Consider the following 16,684-nt stretch of genomic DNA (forward strand, 5'->3'; position numbering starts at 1 on the left):
GATGTGGGAAGCAATATAGAAGTTGTCTATCTACTGGAATTTGTACTGTGGAAAATACAGCCTCTCCAGGAATTTGATTGTTTCAGGTCTGTAATAATGCCCAGGCTGACTGGTCAAAGCCTTTTATCTACATCCTTATCTCAAAGATGTTGGTTCCAAACTTATTTCAGTCAGAGTAACTAAGAACTTGTTGAGAAATAGTTTATGCCAGCAAAGTATCTTGAACCTGTTTACTCCTAGTTCTTTTCACAAACAAATCTAATAGATATCATTTTCCAGGGCAACAATCAGAAAGTTGAGGAAATGCAGGAAGTCATGTATTAAAATAAACAGGTTGCAGGTTCATTTAGGTAAGATTGCTAAGATGTAAGAACAGACATGAAAACAGAATTAATAAAATACTAATTGTAGTATAAAAGAACAGTTGGGCTGTACTGTAAGGAACAAAATTACAGGGAAATGAGGAGATTTGGGAATGATACACTGAATTGCAATTACTTTCTATCTGATATCTGAAAGATACTTTGTTCTGGAATATATATATATACATGCAGAAGTTGGCTTTTGAAAATACACTTTGTCTGCTTGTCCTCTTTTATCTGAATATGACTCATTCATTTCAGACTAGTTACTGCCAGCTTATAAGACAACTTATAATAATGTTGGTAAGCAAGGGTTCTGATCCAATGTCAATGTGTAGTGAAAAATATGACTGCAAAATGGACTGCTCCTGTGATGTAAAATGGCTTTACACATCAGTTGTTAAGTTTTCTCAGCAATGTCTGAAAATACACCTAGGAACCAGGAACACAGCCAAGCATGCACTTCCAGACTGCCTAAGGCAGATCCTTACATAGGCTGGTACTTGCAATGGCATATGATGTGCTTTTTTATTAACTTGAAAGTAAAAAAAATGGGAATTGATTTTAAAGATACCATATCAGAGAAAAAAACTTGAGGAAAAAAAGCACTATGGAATGTACAAAAAAGGAGACAAAATGACTAGTTTCCTTTCATGAAAGAAGCAGATATTTATATGTGATACAAAAGTAATAAAATGAATAGATGAGAAATAATGTCTTGGAGTCAAGGGGAACACCCTGACTGAGATAGGGAAGGACTGCTCAACAACTTTCTGATTTTAACTCCTGGAGTCTTACAGACTGGCTTGGAGTAAGAATAGTAAATACACAATAAAGGGCAGGATTCTCCTCAGTTAGTGGATGGACTAGGTTAGATAACTTCTCTCATTTCACACTTTACTCTTAACAAATGCATTAGGTTTTGACATGGATCTAAATATCTTGTCATTCTTAGGTCCTGTTATTCATTCAGTATCTTTAAGCAGCTATAACACCAGTTTACTCAGTTATTGGGACTTCTTGTCAAGTGCACAAAAATTTCCAGTTGGCACACAACAGCCATATTACCTTTTATTGCCTTTTACTGGTCTTTCTCATAGAGACATAGCCAAAAGAATGAGTCCAAGAAGCAGTTTTATGCACCAAACCACACTAATAGCCACACAGTTATCAGGCTTCTTTACATTACTTGTGCAACTGGTCTGGTAATGTGGTAATGTTTGAATCATGAGACTAAGAATTGCTGAGTGAAAAAGTGCTCCTTGCTTTGAATTTAAGGAGTAACATATTATAAAGAAGAAAAAAAATAAAATTTGTCAAGGTCTTCATACTGCATAACTAGCCTCCTAACCTTGAAGAAACAGCAGCATAGACTTTGTATGATAGGATTAACAGAGAGAGAGAGAGAGATAAGGATACTTCAAATACATTATTTAGTGAAGGGAGGAAATCTTTATGTCAGTTTAAGGAACCTGCATTACCTCTCTGTGAGTAGACTGATAACAACTGAAGATATTTGGCACTGTTGCCCTCAATTCTCATTCCAGCACACCGGCAGCATTGTTTCAGAACTGACCTCCTCATCTATCCGGGAGCTAAAACTAGGTGTCCACATTCTTTTACCCCTCAGGGATGGGTGACTTTAAAAGTGCTACTCCCAGCATAAGACACAACTGACCAAGAGGCCAAAGGGCTGAAACTGCAATGCAAAGTAGCTACAGACACATTTTTTGTCTAAGAGCACATTGGGCCTGGCACTGACAGAACACCCAGTGAAATGTGTCCATTCTAGAAATAAGAATGGCAGGCCTGGGAAAACTAGTTTCATTTATCAGCCACACAGTTTGCATGGCTATTGTTTGTTAGGGTGCACTAAAACTCTTTCACAAATACCTAAAGAAAAATGTCTTTTCCATAGAGGGTAATTACTGCTCATGCTAACTGCCCTGGTAAGTGCGTGAGACAAAAAGCAGAATTTGTGCCAGTCTTTATTGTTTCTTCCTTACCACATGCCAGCCTTGCAGTATCTTGCAAAAGACAATATGATGACTGAGAGATAAATGTGAAAATCTACCACCTCTTTAATTATTAGCAAAACCTTCCGCTTTTGCATGCTGTTACCATGTTCCAAAAACTGGGAAAATAGCGTTCTGAAATCAGGTAAGTTTAGATAGCCTTACTAACAGAATAATAATACGAGTTACTTACCTGTTCTGTTAATCACAAGCAGTAGGCATTTAGTGGCATTAAACACTAAACAGAAAGCAAGAGATAGCTTCATATTTTGATGTCTGATTCTTCTGACAAATTACTATCATTATTGTTTTCTCCTGTGAAACCATCTGCAAACAATATATTCTTAAATATTAGAGTGAATATGTAAGCTAAATACGTAATGAATACATGAAGATTTCCCCAGCCAGTGCAGAACTGTATGTGCTTTGAAAGCTAAGACTGACAAAGTATGCATGATGCTGTGTGGTATTCAGAAACTTCTCTTTATTCTCACATTCACTATGTTCATCTGGAAACTACTGTACTGGGCAAAGTACTGTGATGAGTGAAGTTAAAATCACAGTTGCCTCTTGATATATCACAATATGTCATTCAGTAATACCACTGAGGAAAATGTAATTACTATGCAACATCTTGTGCTTTCCTGGGATTTCTCACTAGTTAAGTAAGAAATAAATTCCTGTCAGGACTGCAGGAGTATTGTTGTAGAGATGTAGGAACAGACTAGCTGGGTCATAAGCCATGATGCCGTGTTAAAATAACTGGTCACAGGGGATATATTCTTTTTTAGCTGCAGGCTGCATGCTTTTTCTTTCCACCTGAGTGTGGAGAAGCTTGTTCACTGTCCAAATGAATGCTCATACAATGCATTTAATTCCTGTACTATCCCTGTAAGGTAGAAATCTAAACAGAGAAACAACTGAGAGCCAAAGAAATTGAAACAAACAAACCAATCCCAAAAACCCATGTAAGGACAGAAATTTATACTTTGGTTCCACTTGATATCTCTCCCCTGAGACTCTTTCCTTCCATAAAGGAAACAACATATAACCCTGTAGGCACTGATCTGCTGAAAACAAGAGTGAAATCTAAGACACTGGCCTCCAAACCTCATTCTGAGCATGACCCAAGCCATCTGAATCATTGCCTTTTCCTCTGGAATAAAGATCTCCACACAGCTTTGTTCTACTGCTACAATGACTGTTGTGATTATCAGGAGGAAGAGGCATTAACTCCCACACACTTCCCCACTTTCAGTACAGATTTCAAAGCTCCTATTATGGAACTACTTTGATTTCTTTATTTTAAAGTCAAATATACAAATAAAATCAAAGGTAATTGATTGCTACCTACAAAGAACAGAAGAGATTCCCACTTGTGACTTTTAAAACTTGCATACCATTCTGATAATGTGGTTGTGGGTGTGAATAATAAAAAAGAAAATGCATAGGTAATTGCTCATGTTCATTTTGTTTCCACTGGAGCTGGTTCAGCATAGACTGAGGAGACTGAGGTCTCAGATTACTCTTGGAAAAATTGATAGCTTCTTATACCAATGTTTAAATTATAAATTTATTATAATATATATTATTATTATAAATGTATATATAATACATATTATTTATAAAGTTATTAAATTAAATTTTATTATTAAATTCTATTATCATAGAATTGTAATGGCTGGAAGGGAAGAGATCATCTAGCTCCAACGCCCCTGCCATGGACAGGAACAACCTTCACTAGACCATGCTGGTCAGAGCTACATCCAACCTGGCCTTGGACATTTCCAGGGATGGGGCATCAACAACTTCTCTGGGCAACCTGCTCCTGTGTCTCACCACCCTCACAGTAAAGAATCTCTTCCTAATACCTACTCTCTTTTTGTTTGAAGCCATTAACCATTGTCCTGTCACTACATGCCCTTGTAAAATGTCCCACTCCATCTTGTAGACTGCTTTAGGGGCTGGAAGGCTGCAATTAGGTTATCCCTGGTGTCTTCTCCAGGTTGAACAATCCCAATTCTTCATACAAGAGCTGCTCCACTCCTTGGTGGCCTCCTCTGGACTCGCTCCAGCAGGTCCACATCCTTCCTGTGCTGGGAGCAGAACGTAGAGCTGGGCACAGCACTGCAGGTAGGGTCTCACTAGAATGGAGCAGAGGGGCAGAATCCCCTCCCTGGCCCAGCTACCCACAGTGCTCTGGATGCAGCCCAGGACACGTTTGGCTCTCTGGGCTGGGAGTGCCCATGGCTGGGTCATGTCCAGCCTCTCACATCACCCCCAAGTCCTTCTCAACAGGGCTGCTCTTGGTCTGTTCATCCCCCAGCCTGGGTTGATACCAGCGATTGCTCCAACCCTTAATTTAAGCACTAAGCTAGGATGCATGAATACACCAGCAGGAAAATTGTCAAAAAGCTTCAAGGAAAACCAAGCTGTCTGCAAGCCAAGACTCCACAATGACAGAGAATATATTCCCGTGAGGGTAACACAGTTCTTGTTTTTTCTCACTTGCTCATTTCCATTCTTTTTCACATTTGGCTTCTCAGAGGCATTGTTATAACAATTAAGCATTTTTAGAAGGTTTTTCTTTATGTCTGTGTGTGTTCAGAACAGTTTATTTTGTCTTCAGCTTACCCATGTTACTGGCAGAACTTTTCCAAGAAAGTGCAGTTACAGCAGGAAAGTATAATCACCTTGAATAAGGTTGGTTTGATTCATTACTGACGCAACTTCACTGATTTTCAGAGGAACCTAACCAAAGAACAAGGTAAGCCAAGCACTTCAATGAACTGCCAGAGAAGCCCTTTGGAGCTGATATACAGAACTGGAAGAACAGCTAAAAAATGGGAATAATCTTTTACCCTACCAAGATGTCAAATATATTTTTCTTCTATAGCATTTCTATAAAAGATGACTGAAGAGCACATGGATATGTATATAAATCTTAGCTAATAAAGTACTTCAACCAAAGGGTATTGGTTCAAAATTGCATTTAGCTTGCTATTGCATAAAGTTTGTCCAGCTTCTTACTCCAGAGTTCTTGAATATTGCAACATGTTGTATTGAGCACTTCTGCTTACTGGAAGCTATATGAAATACTTTCCATTTGTTTGACTAAAAATTGCAAAATTATGCATACTAATGAGTTTAATAGATTCATAATGTTTTAAGTACAGAGGTCCATATTTTTTAACTCCTTTCCATAACACTGTGATGAATTCTTCACTACTGCAATCACTTGGATGAGAAAAAAACCAGCAAAATAATTACATTATTACAAGCTCCTTCTAGCCCCACAAACAACCTTGGAAAAAAAATAACTATGCAATTCATAAAAAAATGTGGCCTGCATTGTAAAAGGTGTTACATAGTACTATAAAAAATAATCTGAACCACAGATTATTGCTGTTTCAAATCTGTTGAAAAGAATTAGCCATCTGTCATGACAGCAGCTTGACCTGATGGGCCCTGCAGAGCAGCAGTGAGATCAGCAGGGTCCCTGCTGGGCCAGCAGTCCTTTCCTGCTGAGTAGGGCCCTGACGTTATTCCCTGGCACAACAGGTTGTCTCCAGCAGTGCCTCTTCCACTTGTTCTCTATGATCTGGAGCACCACTGCTGTCTGAATTTCCAAATAGAAACTGTGCAAAAGTCATTGAAACCATGAAGTTCCACAATAAACCCAGGTAATAAGCTTGCCTGAGTAATATGTCAGAATCATCTGCAGATTAATATTTAAACTGAGAATTGGCTGTCAATCCCATGTTTTGTTCTCTGCATAGGAAACCAGTTACAAAGCTGCACTGCCTGTGAAATGCGTTAACGTGAATTAAGCCTCCAAACCTCTTCCATTTCTCTCCTTGACCAGTGTATTATTTTGATCTTTTAACAGTTTACAAAAAACCCCACTGACTAAAGAAAGGATAAATCATAACAGAAGAACACAGGAGGGCAGGGTATCATTCCAGGCTTGGTTATTCTCTCATGCTGCTGAAGAGCAATGACAGAGGAAATTATAAAGAAACAAAGGTTTAACAATTATGTAAACTGGAAAGCTGAGCTGCTCCTGTAAGTTGCTGAGTAAACTGTTGAGCTGATGGAGCTAATATGTACTGTGGAGGCCCAAGGGCCTATGACTAAAATCCCCATAACCCAATCTTGGAAAGGAGGCAACAAGTAACATCTCCCAAGGCTGGGGTAAGAGAAGGCCTCTCTCCCACAGGTCTTCACAGTTAGATGTTAATGTATTATTAAGTTTGTTCCCCCATTCGTTTGCCAAGTTTATGTCACCCTGTTCAGCCTGTTCACCTTATTTGTAAACCTTCTAGAATGTTCTCCCTGCCCTCAACCCCCATTGGCCCCAGTTTGCTGCAGTCCTCCACCCCTGTTTTCCTACTGGTTGTTCCTGTCCCTAACCCCACCTCTGCATCACTTTTACCCATTCCCATTGGACCCTGACCCTTTGATCCACCCTCTCTTACCCATATATAACTGTGGACCCTCCACCCAGTTTTGTTTTTGTACCTAGACCCTCTTCAGTCAATAAGCCCTTCCTGGCACACCATACAAAGACCTATCCTTTGTCAAGTCATCAGTTATTTTAGCAGCACACTCCGGGCTGAAGAAGCGCTGGTCGCTCTCAGGCCACGTTTTTGTGCGCCGCAACATTTATCTGTGAGCATATTCATTGAAAACATGGGACTGTCAGCATCTAGTCCACTTGGATGGGACAGGAGTCCTCATTCACTGCAATAACTAGTACTTACAGAAGCTTCTGAAATACACAAACATGAGCATATCTACCTGCCACTGACTTCTACTCCTTACTTCAGTTACACTTATGAGGCTCTTCAGGTTAAAATTATGCTGGGGAATTAACTGCATTCCTCTTTTAATATGATTAAGATCTTGCATAATATTTAGACATCATTTATCTGTTTCAACAGTTTTAACTTTGCTAACTCTTTAGCTCTTTCTATAGGCAATTAAAAAAGATGTGACTGAAATTCTGCCATCTCAGTCAAATGGATTGATGAGTTTTAATGGAGAACATTTATCCCAACCTTTAATTAAGCTTGGCAGTCTGAAATCATTAACTTTTGCTTTGAAACTATGTACTGTAACGTGCGCATTTAAAACCATAGAAGTCAATCTTGTTATAAGGTGGATGTCTGAGCGATAATGCAGCTTTCTAGAAACTGCCTTTGAATCTTTTAAATTACCTTTCCTTGGTTCATGACATAAATCATTAAGGATTTGCCCCAGCAGAGGGTGAAACCAACCTCAGTGTGACACTGCTCTGGCCAAAAGCAACCATTTCATCTTGACAGGTTATTGTAAAAGTTGATAGGCAAGAAATCTGATCTACATTCTCTATACCACGTAGACCTTAACACAGACCTTAACACTTGCTTAAAGAATGAATCAACTGCATTGTCTGGTGTTATTCTGCTAGATTATTCAGTGACTCCTACAACCAATTCCCTTGTGAACATATTTACAGTAGTTTAGCCTTTGGGGTGGAAATAATTTCATTTTAATATGTTTTCTGGAGCACTGCCAGAGTTACAGGCATTTTTTATGAGAGAATTTTAAAAGCATGAGAGTGCATAGTTTGAGATCCCGGGTTCTGTTTCTAGAGGAAAATAAGGAGTCTTAAAAGAGCATTAAGGTATAAAATCCTTCTAGTAGCCATCTAGGACTTTTTCATCCCCTGCCAGAAGACCTTAGATTTTCAGCCTTTTCTGATGCTTTAAAGGACAGCACATTTAAAGATGGATGGGAGATGAAAAACCACAGAGAATTCTCCCAAGCAGCTGCTATTTGGAATACAGTGATCAACAAAACACATCAGTTGGGGATGTCTCTGAATGAAGGCAATCTCTGGGTTTGATTTAACAGTTTCAGCTGTTGTTACAGAATACTTGGCATCCTGTGTACAGGAACAGGTCTTTCTGGCAAAAGCTTTTGAGGTTGTTACTGTTCCTCCACTGAGGTTCCTCCCTCTTTTCCCACCTCGGGGTGAACTGGTGGTGTGAGTGTTCCCTCTCTTGGTTGCACAGCTTCAGCTCCAGGTTTGTACTGAGCTGGAGTTGGTAGATAATTTATTATTATGGCCTAGAGGGGGTATGGAACCTTGCAGACAATAGAGTACAAAGTAAAACTGACTAAAAAAAAAAAAAAAAAAACCCAACAAAAAAACCCACTAAGTTTTGCACACATTTGAAATGTATATCTTTGATTTCCCTATGAAGAAAAATGCTTATTTTAGAAGGTTCTGATATTCTCTTTCAGAAGTCTGATGTAAAATCCAAACTCAGAAGTAAAAGGGAAATACAGTTGTGGAAAATGTGAAAGTTTTTAAATAAGCTCTTTCCCTGTCCTGCACACAAGAAAAGAAACATGAAATTTAATTTTATGGATTTTTCTTTTTTAGAAATAAAAGAAAGGTTTGTACCACTGAACTGTAGAACTTGTGCACATTAACGGATCACCAGCTGGATGTTTCCAGTGGTCACAGCACAGCCATGTTGTTTGATGCAGGTACTCTAAACAGGCAGTTCTGGGGAAATCCTGTCATTTTCCCTTCCTCACAACTAAAAAGCCTATCTTTTTACAGGTATACCCCTTATTTAATGAAATCCTACACACTTCAAACTGGGTGCTAAAGCTGCCACTACTAAAAGGGAGGGTGTCACCCCTTGAATTTCATAGGCACCACTATGATATGATTGATTAACTGTAAATTGTGGGACTCAGGAGAGTTGTTCCTGAGAGGAACTGTGAGTTTAACATTAGAGAAAATAAATACATGTTTTCTGAAGGGCATTCAGAGCTAGCTTATGTAAGCCTTGAAATCAGAAAAGTATTGTGCTTGTCAGCTTAAAAAGAAAATGTGGACTAATATCAACTCTGAAGCTGGTCTCAAGTTTGATATATATTTGATATATATATTGAGATATAGTTAATATATTTTTCAATTTGAAAAATTAAGATATATCAGATTTCTGGGTCATATGAAACAACATTTACATTATTGCTTTATAAGTTTATGAATTATTTTATCAATTTATCAATTTTGTTGAAGAAATGTTTATTCTTGTCAAATGAAAAATGATCCAACAAAACATCCACTAACAGTGACCCAGTCATTTAACCTCAAGCTGTCCATTTCTACGTTCATTCTACATTTCACCCTCTAATGTAATTACTCCTGTTTAGAATTGACTGTGATGTAATGATCTGGCCTTTATGTATTATTACTTGATTTGTTTTTCAATATTTGCTGAGAAAAAATAAAATCAGTTACAGAACATTCTTATTAAAGTGCCTTTGCACGTCCTTCATGCTCTTTAGGACTACTGCTGTATAACAAGAAAGTATTTCTCCTTTCTTCTTCTGCACTTCAGCTAAGTAAATTTTCATTAATAATTATTCAAAAAGTGAGTGGTTTAAGCTAAAATAAATTCTTTCTGGAGAAAAAAAAATGTTACCCAACAGGTTAGGATGTTAAATAAACTAACCTTTGCAAGATTTGTGGCTTATTTGGGAGATCAGATAAATGTAGGAGCCTTGAATACAAGTTTAGGGAAGCTAAAAAATTGTACATTCTTTCCATGTTTTCTTTTACCTCTTTTTGCTGGGACATGAAACCTTCAGTCTGTGATCACAGTAACTACATCATTGTTAGTGTAAAATCAGTAAGGTAGGTCAAGAACAGTCTTCCCAACATAAAATAAAGGGCTTTTTTATTTTTTTATTTATTTTTTATTTTCTTTCCTCTTAGGTGTCTTTTTAAACTATTTTATAAAAGGTTCTATATCATATGAACTTTTTAAAAAACTTTTGGACATGTACATGACATCTTTTGCCTATTATAAAGGTCTGACCACCTTTTCTTCATTGAGGAACAGATTTTTGAGAAAATTACAACATATACTGCATGTGAATTTTTTCAGAGTCCAGTTACTTCTCTTGACTGTTTCTTAGTAGATAGAGCAATACATTATTAGTCTGCTTGCCCTGAAGCATGACACTAATTACTGCCAATCATTCTACCTATGTTTATTATACTTGATATATAAGCAGCACCTTCTTCCAACCACATAAAGGCATCAGAGTAAACCAGACATCACAGCAGCTTAATACATCCAGTCATAGCATGGTTCTTAATGAACTCTATATTCATGTAAATGTCTATTATACTTAAGGAGCTCTGTCATGAATGAAAATTAACTGAACAGTCACTGAGACAAGAAGAAGGGTCACCTTGTGCCTTTGGAAGGTAATGCTTGCATTTACTGTAGCAAGGGTGTGAAAATCAGAAGAAAAACTAAACTGAAACTTATCTCATGGTATATTAGGGAAAAAGAATGGTTAAAAACAGGCAATGTTTACATTCTACTTCTGCTTGTTTGTTGTACAACAAGCTCTTCAGATTATTACCTGCAAAAATCAACAGAAGAAAATGTATATGGGAGAGTCATAAGAATGAGTGTTTCAATTAATCACTCTGTAGAAGTTGCTATAGCAGCTCACCACAGTATTATTGAATTACCAAGCAGGTATAAAACATTGCTATTTAATGAGCTGAGGACTGAGTAGTAAAGGAGACAAACCAGAGTGGCTGACTTCAAGACTGTGCAAGTCTTGGTTCATTAAGTGAGTAAAGTATTTCACAATAGTCTCGTAAATTAGAACAAGCCACTTCAACCAGCCAAGCTGCTTAAACAGACAGTTACTACTACTGGTACTCACAGAATTCAAAATAATTCTGTTGCTTATACCTCAACTTTTTACCCAAGGACTGTATGTACTTGGACATACAAATCAGCCTGTTGACATGGCTGTCTACAGTCTACATGTCTACAGTCTACAGCCATGACCATGTGTCATCCAACACACCAAAGGACAACACTTCCTTCATAGCCTCTCTCTCTCCCCCTCTCTCTAGATATATATAGCCTTTACTCTTATTTATGTATTGAAACTGGAATACAAAATTTAACTCTGTAGGCACCCTGATTAGGAACATGTGTCTCTGTCACTCTGGATGTAAGCTTTCATGTTCCTGAGGAAAGCCAAGGGATGAGACAACTCCCTCCAATACTGGTAGGGTAAGACTGACTGAACTCTGGTGGATCCAACCAGACTCTCTTGCTAGGAGGACTTCACATGATGACGGTATTCTCTCCCAGCTCTTATTACTGGTTTCCTTCAGCAACAAAACTGCCCTATAGCTGGAGGACACCATAAATTAAGATCTTATGAAAGACATTTCTGGCTCTGAAGCCACAGAACAGTAACTCTTACTAAATAATTAAAAAAAAATAAATCTGTAAGACACAGTTTAAAGGAAAAGAAGATGGATAACTTACATGTGACTTACGTTAAGATCTCAAGGCTGTGATTTCTCAGAAATACAAAAGTACTAGAAAAAGAAATAATTATTTAACTAAGTAAAAAAAACCTTTTCTTATGCCAAGATATCAACCACCTTGTTTTTGCAATGATGGATGAAATTGCTGATCATTATCCAAAACCAGGCAATCTCTAGCAACACTATAAAGCCCTTGCAACACAGAACACTAGATATGGGCATGTACAGGTAGCACCTGTACGTATCTTCTGATACCAGAAAGCCCTTTCAAACTGATTCAGAATGGAGTCTCCATATTTTGCCTTCAGGAATGGCTACAGCTACAGCTGGGACCCGTTGCTTCCTTCCACCACGAGATGTGGCATGGTTTGAAATGAAAACATTTTTGCTTACTTTTTGACCAGTTTTAGTCAAACTGCCCTCTACTCACAGAGAATTTTCAAATAATCCATTTAGCATATAACTTCTCTTTCCCAGAGGCTGTGCAAGTGTTAGAATGGAGAAGAAAGCTTTGACAGGTACAGGATGCAACTAACAAATGCTGTGAGCTGGTGCAACACAATTAATGACCTTTGAGATTGCCATTGGAAACTGTCAAATCCACTCCCCTACAGATTAACAGTGACTTTCCAAGGTAAGTACTGAATTTTTAGAACAGGTGTTTTTGTGTTTTGCTCTGTTTGGCTTTTTCCAGGTGTGAAAGCAGCAATCCCACTACTGCATTGTAGAAATAGCTTGGAGTTGGAATAGATTTGTTCTTTGATTATTTTGATAAGGTCTGTGTTCTGTTTCCTCTGCCTTGTCTGTGCTGTGTGGTCTGTAGCATGCTCCAACCTGAAAGTACTATACAGCAAGTACTATACAGCAAGACCAGGAGCTGAAATTTGCAAAATGTTGTCTTTGTGACATTAGCAGTCTGCAGACCTTAGTATGCTACACACAACCTGACAAATTCTGTTTCCTCCTCACTCTACCACGCATATTCATAAGCAAATAAAACAGTTACACACAAACAGAAGCTGTGATATATATAACAAACAACAGAAGAAAAACCTAAGTATGAAAACAAACAAACAAACAAATCTATGAAGAGACTGTTTTAATATCAGCTATTAACTATTATACCAAGAAGAAATCCCCACTCTTGGGTATTCAAATGGGCAAATATCACCCAGTGAAATAAAATGCCATCCATTTCAGGATGGAAATGTAAGGTTTTTGGGCTTCTTTTAACTAAGTAATGTTCCCTTACATACAGAAAGCATCTGAGATTTTCACGTGAGATCAAACATAAGAAAAGAGAGTGACAGCAAAATGCCCATGATACTGACTAATTCAACATGATTTTGTATAATGTTTAAACTTGCAACTGACTTATTGTTTTATTCTGGGAAAAGGCTGTCCAATGAGGCAGGCACTAAAGTCACTTTTTTGCTCTTTAAATCTGCTTGTCTATTATCATTCCTTCTTGCAAAAGAACTGAAATCAAGTGCAGAATGTTTCACACCTGTAGCTATGAGACTTCTGATTTTGTAGCTGGAAGCATCCTTATGTACTTATTCTGCAGTGTCATTATTTTCTTCCCTTCTATAAGAAAGGGAGAGTTTTCTAGAAGTTCTTATTTTTTCTTTACACCTTTTACTCAAGACTACTAGTGTGCGAAGTGAACTGTCTTAATTCTTTAAATAATTTAACATGGAAACACACACATCTGGCGGTCTGCTGCTACAGTTCAAGAAACTCCAGCATTTCCGACGGCAGCTGCTGACTACGCAAAGGGCAAACCAGGGCAAGAGGGACCCAGAACCTCAAACCTGCAGTAGGTATTCTGACCAAGGAAGGGAGCTCTTCTGAAGTGCCACCGCAGGCACGCCAACATCATCTCAAAAACGCAAATAACTTTTCCTAGCGACTGCGACGCGCTCGGTTATTTTGTGGCGATCGCTGTGGCTCGGTACGCGCCTCCCCGCGCAGCCGGGCTCCCGGCCGCTTGCGGGGCCGGCCCCGGGGCTCCGGCAGCCACCGCACGGGCGGGGCGGCGTGGGGGCTCCACCGCCCGGGCCCGAGGGTCACTCACCATGTTGACTTCCGAGACCACGTCGATGCTGGCGATCTCTATCCGCATGCCCACATCCACGGGCGGACCTGCGGGGGGAGCGGGAGGCGGCGTTAGCGCACCTGTGGGGCCGGGGCGCGGGTCGGGGGGGCGCGGGCGCCTCACCTCCGAAGTCGGGGCGGAGGCGGATGTCGTAGCCTTGGAGCAGCCTGTCCACAGTCTCCTTCACGTAGGACATGTTGCTGGGCCCGTCGGCGCTGCGGGAAGAAGCACAAGCGGGTTAGGGAGGCGGCCGGGCGGCCCCGCGCCCGCCTCCCTCCCTCCGTCCGCACCCCGGCGGCGCTCACCTGCGCGCCGCGCACGCCACGGCCAGCGCCAGCGGCAGCAGCAGTGCCCTCGGGCCGGCCCGCCTCGCAGCCGCCCCCATCCTGGCCGCCGCCTCACGGGGGACGAGCCGCGGACTGGAACTTGGCGCGGAGCGGCGGGGAGAAGCAATTCCCGAGAGCGGGACGCATGCGCGGAGCGGAGCGCCGCGGCCCCGGGGCGCCCCTCTGCCCGGCCGGGCCGCGCCCCGCCGCGGGCTGCTGAGGGCGCGGGGGGCTGAGGGCGCGGGGGCCCAGGGTGCGGGGGGCCCAGGGCGCGGGGGGCTGAGGGCGCGGCGCTGCAACAGGTGCCGTGGGAGCGCTGAGGGCGGCCGGGCCCCGCGGCTGGCGGCGCACAGCGGGACCGAGACCCCCGAGCCCCCGGGAAGGGGCTGCCACTGCCGGGCGCGGCCCCTGCCGCTGGAGCGCCGGCTTCCCGTCAAAAAACGGTGAATAATTGTTGAGGGCGCTTGGGCGTGAAAATTCCCCTCGATGTTATGTTAGCCATCAAGTGAAATTGGAATGTCAAACTCAATAGAAATGGCACGTTTTGGTGCAGGTAGCGTTTTTGCCGAGCGGCGGAGGCTCAAGGACGCGCCCGCCCCGCGGAGCGCTCGGCGATCCCGCAGCGGGCCGGTGGCAGGAGTGCCCCGCAGCGGTACCCGCGGTGCCCCGGGCAACTAACTGATCTGTTGTTGCAATTTTTACGGCGCGATTTTCTCTTTTTTATTATTCTTTTATTATATTAAAAAAAACCAACCAAACTTCGTTTTATTTATTTTTTTAAGAGTATCGGAATGGATGCCTTAAGGCAACCTGACCTCTCTTGTGCATCAGTCATTACACAGTGACCGATCGGAGCCCTGGGAACAGTTTATGGCTTTGCCGATGCCGCTCGCTTTCGCTGCACCATAGCGCAGCACAAATAACATTTATCCCTTTCAGGTTCAACCCATCTCCTCTGTACGCTTCACAGTCCTGCGTGCGGTGCCCTTGGGATACGTGTTGGATGCTTTTGAGTCTGCTACAGCGTCATGCAGACTTTTTGATGTTTTTTGTAGCTCAATTATGCTACGATACTTGAAAAATGCTGGAATATTGATACAGTTTATGACACCTTCTAGTGATAGTTTTGAGCATCTTTTGGAACAAAATTTTTAACGATGCATTTTTCTATGAAAATTTGTCACTCTTGGAGAAGGAGCAAATGCTTCCTGAGAGATTACTATGTGAATTTTCATCTCACATCTGCCTTCTCCAACCATAAGTGTACAAGTTTATGAACATAATTATTTTATCAGGTTTTTTTTAAACAATATATAATAAATATTTTCAATTTTCTTTGAGGTATTTTATATATTTTTCTTTTCCTCCTAATTCAGTAATCAGCTGCTGAAAAATGTGACCTCCCAGTTCAACTTGAGAGTACTTTAGGATTGCTATTTGGAAAGAATTTTGTTCAATTATGATTGGTCTGGCTTGGGTAGAGCACTTAAAAAAATCCTACCTTTAGCTGGATACCAAAAAGTATCTTTTTAATTAGAATTGTATCACATACAGCCATCATAAAGTTATCTGGTTCTTCTGAAGCACTGAATTAGGATTTAGCATGGAGCTATGTAGTCCCTTTTACTTCTTGATGGTAATGCAGCATTACATTTAGCTTTGCCATAAGCCATATGAGAGTCAGGTATGCCTGTATTTAAGGGAGACCACTGCTCTCCATGGCTTGCTAAAATCTGTCTTAAAGCGTAAGTGCAGGGGTTTATTCTATTAGAATTCTTAATCTGCTGCACATTCCAGGGCAGCTTTAGTTCAGATGAGCTGTAGTCTCACCCCTGGACTGAATGCCCATTAATGGTGCAACTGTTCTGGGTGAATTTCTGATCTTATCATCTGGTCTGAGAAGGTATGAGCAAAGCCTGCCCTGCAGGTCTCCTGCAATCAGGGATGTCTCAGCCCAGCAAGTATACTTCCAGGAGGCATGAGGATGTACTTATTGGCAAGCTGGTTCCTCTGAAGCTGTCCGGGGTTCTGGAGACCAGCCTCAAGCTTCCTCCACTGAATATCCCAAAAATAAGACCCAAACTGTTGAAATTCTACTCCATTTTGTACAGCTTGATTACTGGGGACATCCAGGCTCTAAACTTGGGTTTTGAAACAACTGCAAATATCCTGCAGTGTGGAGATAATACTAAAAAGATCCCTTAGAAGTGGGGACTTGGGAACAAAGAGATTTATGTGGTACTTTTAATAACCATACAAAGGAGGAGCTGCATGGCATTATACTGCCAGAGCACAGGGGATGAGGAGGATTTCTCTTGCCCTATGGGAAGGATGATGGAAACATGTCTGAGACCTGTTTTCCACTTCTTTCAGGACTGAAAAAGGTAAATTATTATCAGCAGGACTTTCACACGTGTTGCTAGCTGTAGTCATTGAATTAAGAATTTGAAGTTCTGCTCTCTTTGAAGATGATCTGTTTCTAGGAGAATAGAGAATGCTTTTCCAGG

The 16,684-nt window shown here is 40.8% G+C and overlaps 1 protein-coding gene across 1 annotated transcript in view; it reads right to left on the reverse strand.

Annotated features, from left to right (window-relative positions):
* GABRB1 (gamma-aminobutyric acid type A receptor subunit beta1) overlaps nucleotides 1-14,278 on the reverse strand; it is a 115,757-nt gene extending 101,479 nt beyond the window's left edge. The window contains exons 1-3 of the mRNA XM_058838106.1: nucleotides 14,157-14,278; nucleotides 13,975-14,066; nucleotides 13,831-13,898 (exon numbers count right to left, since the gene is read on the reverse strand). Coding sequence (XP_058694089.1) covers nucleotides 13,831-13,898; nucleotides 13,975-14,066; nucleotides 14,157-14,236 — 240 coding nt within the window. The 5' untranslated portion in view covers nucleotides 14,237-14,278. The remainder of the gene's footprint in view (nucleotides 1-13,830; nucleotides 13,899-13,974; nucleotides 14,067-14,156) is intronic.
* Between the last annotated feature and the right edge of the window lie 2,406 nt (nucleotides 14,279-16,684).

The sequence above is a fragment of the Poecile atricapillus genome, chromosome 4 (assembly GCF_030490865.1).
Source record: "Poecile atricapillus isolate bPoeAtr1 chromosome 4, bPoeAtr1.hap1, whole genome shotgun sequence".
In the NCBI taxonomy this organism is placed as follows: Eukaryota; Metazoa; Chordata; class Aves; order Passeriformes; family Paridae; genus Poecile; species Poecile atricapillus.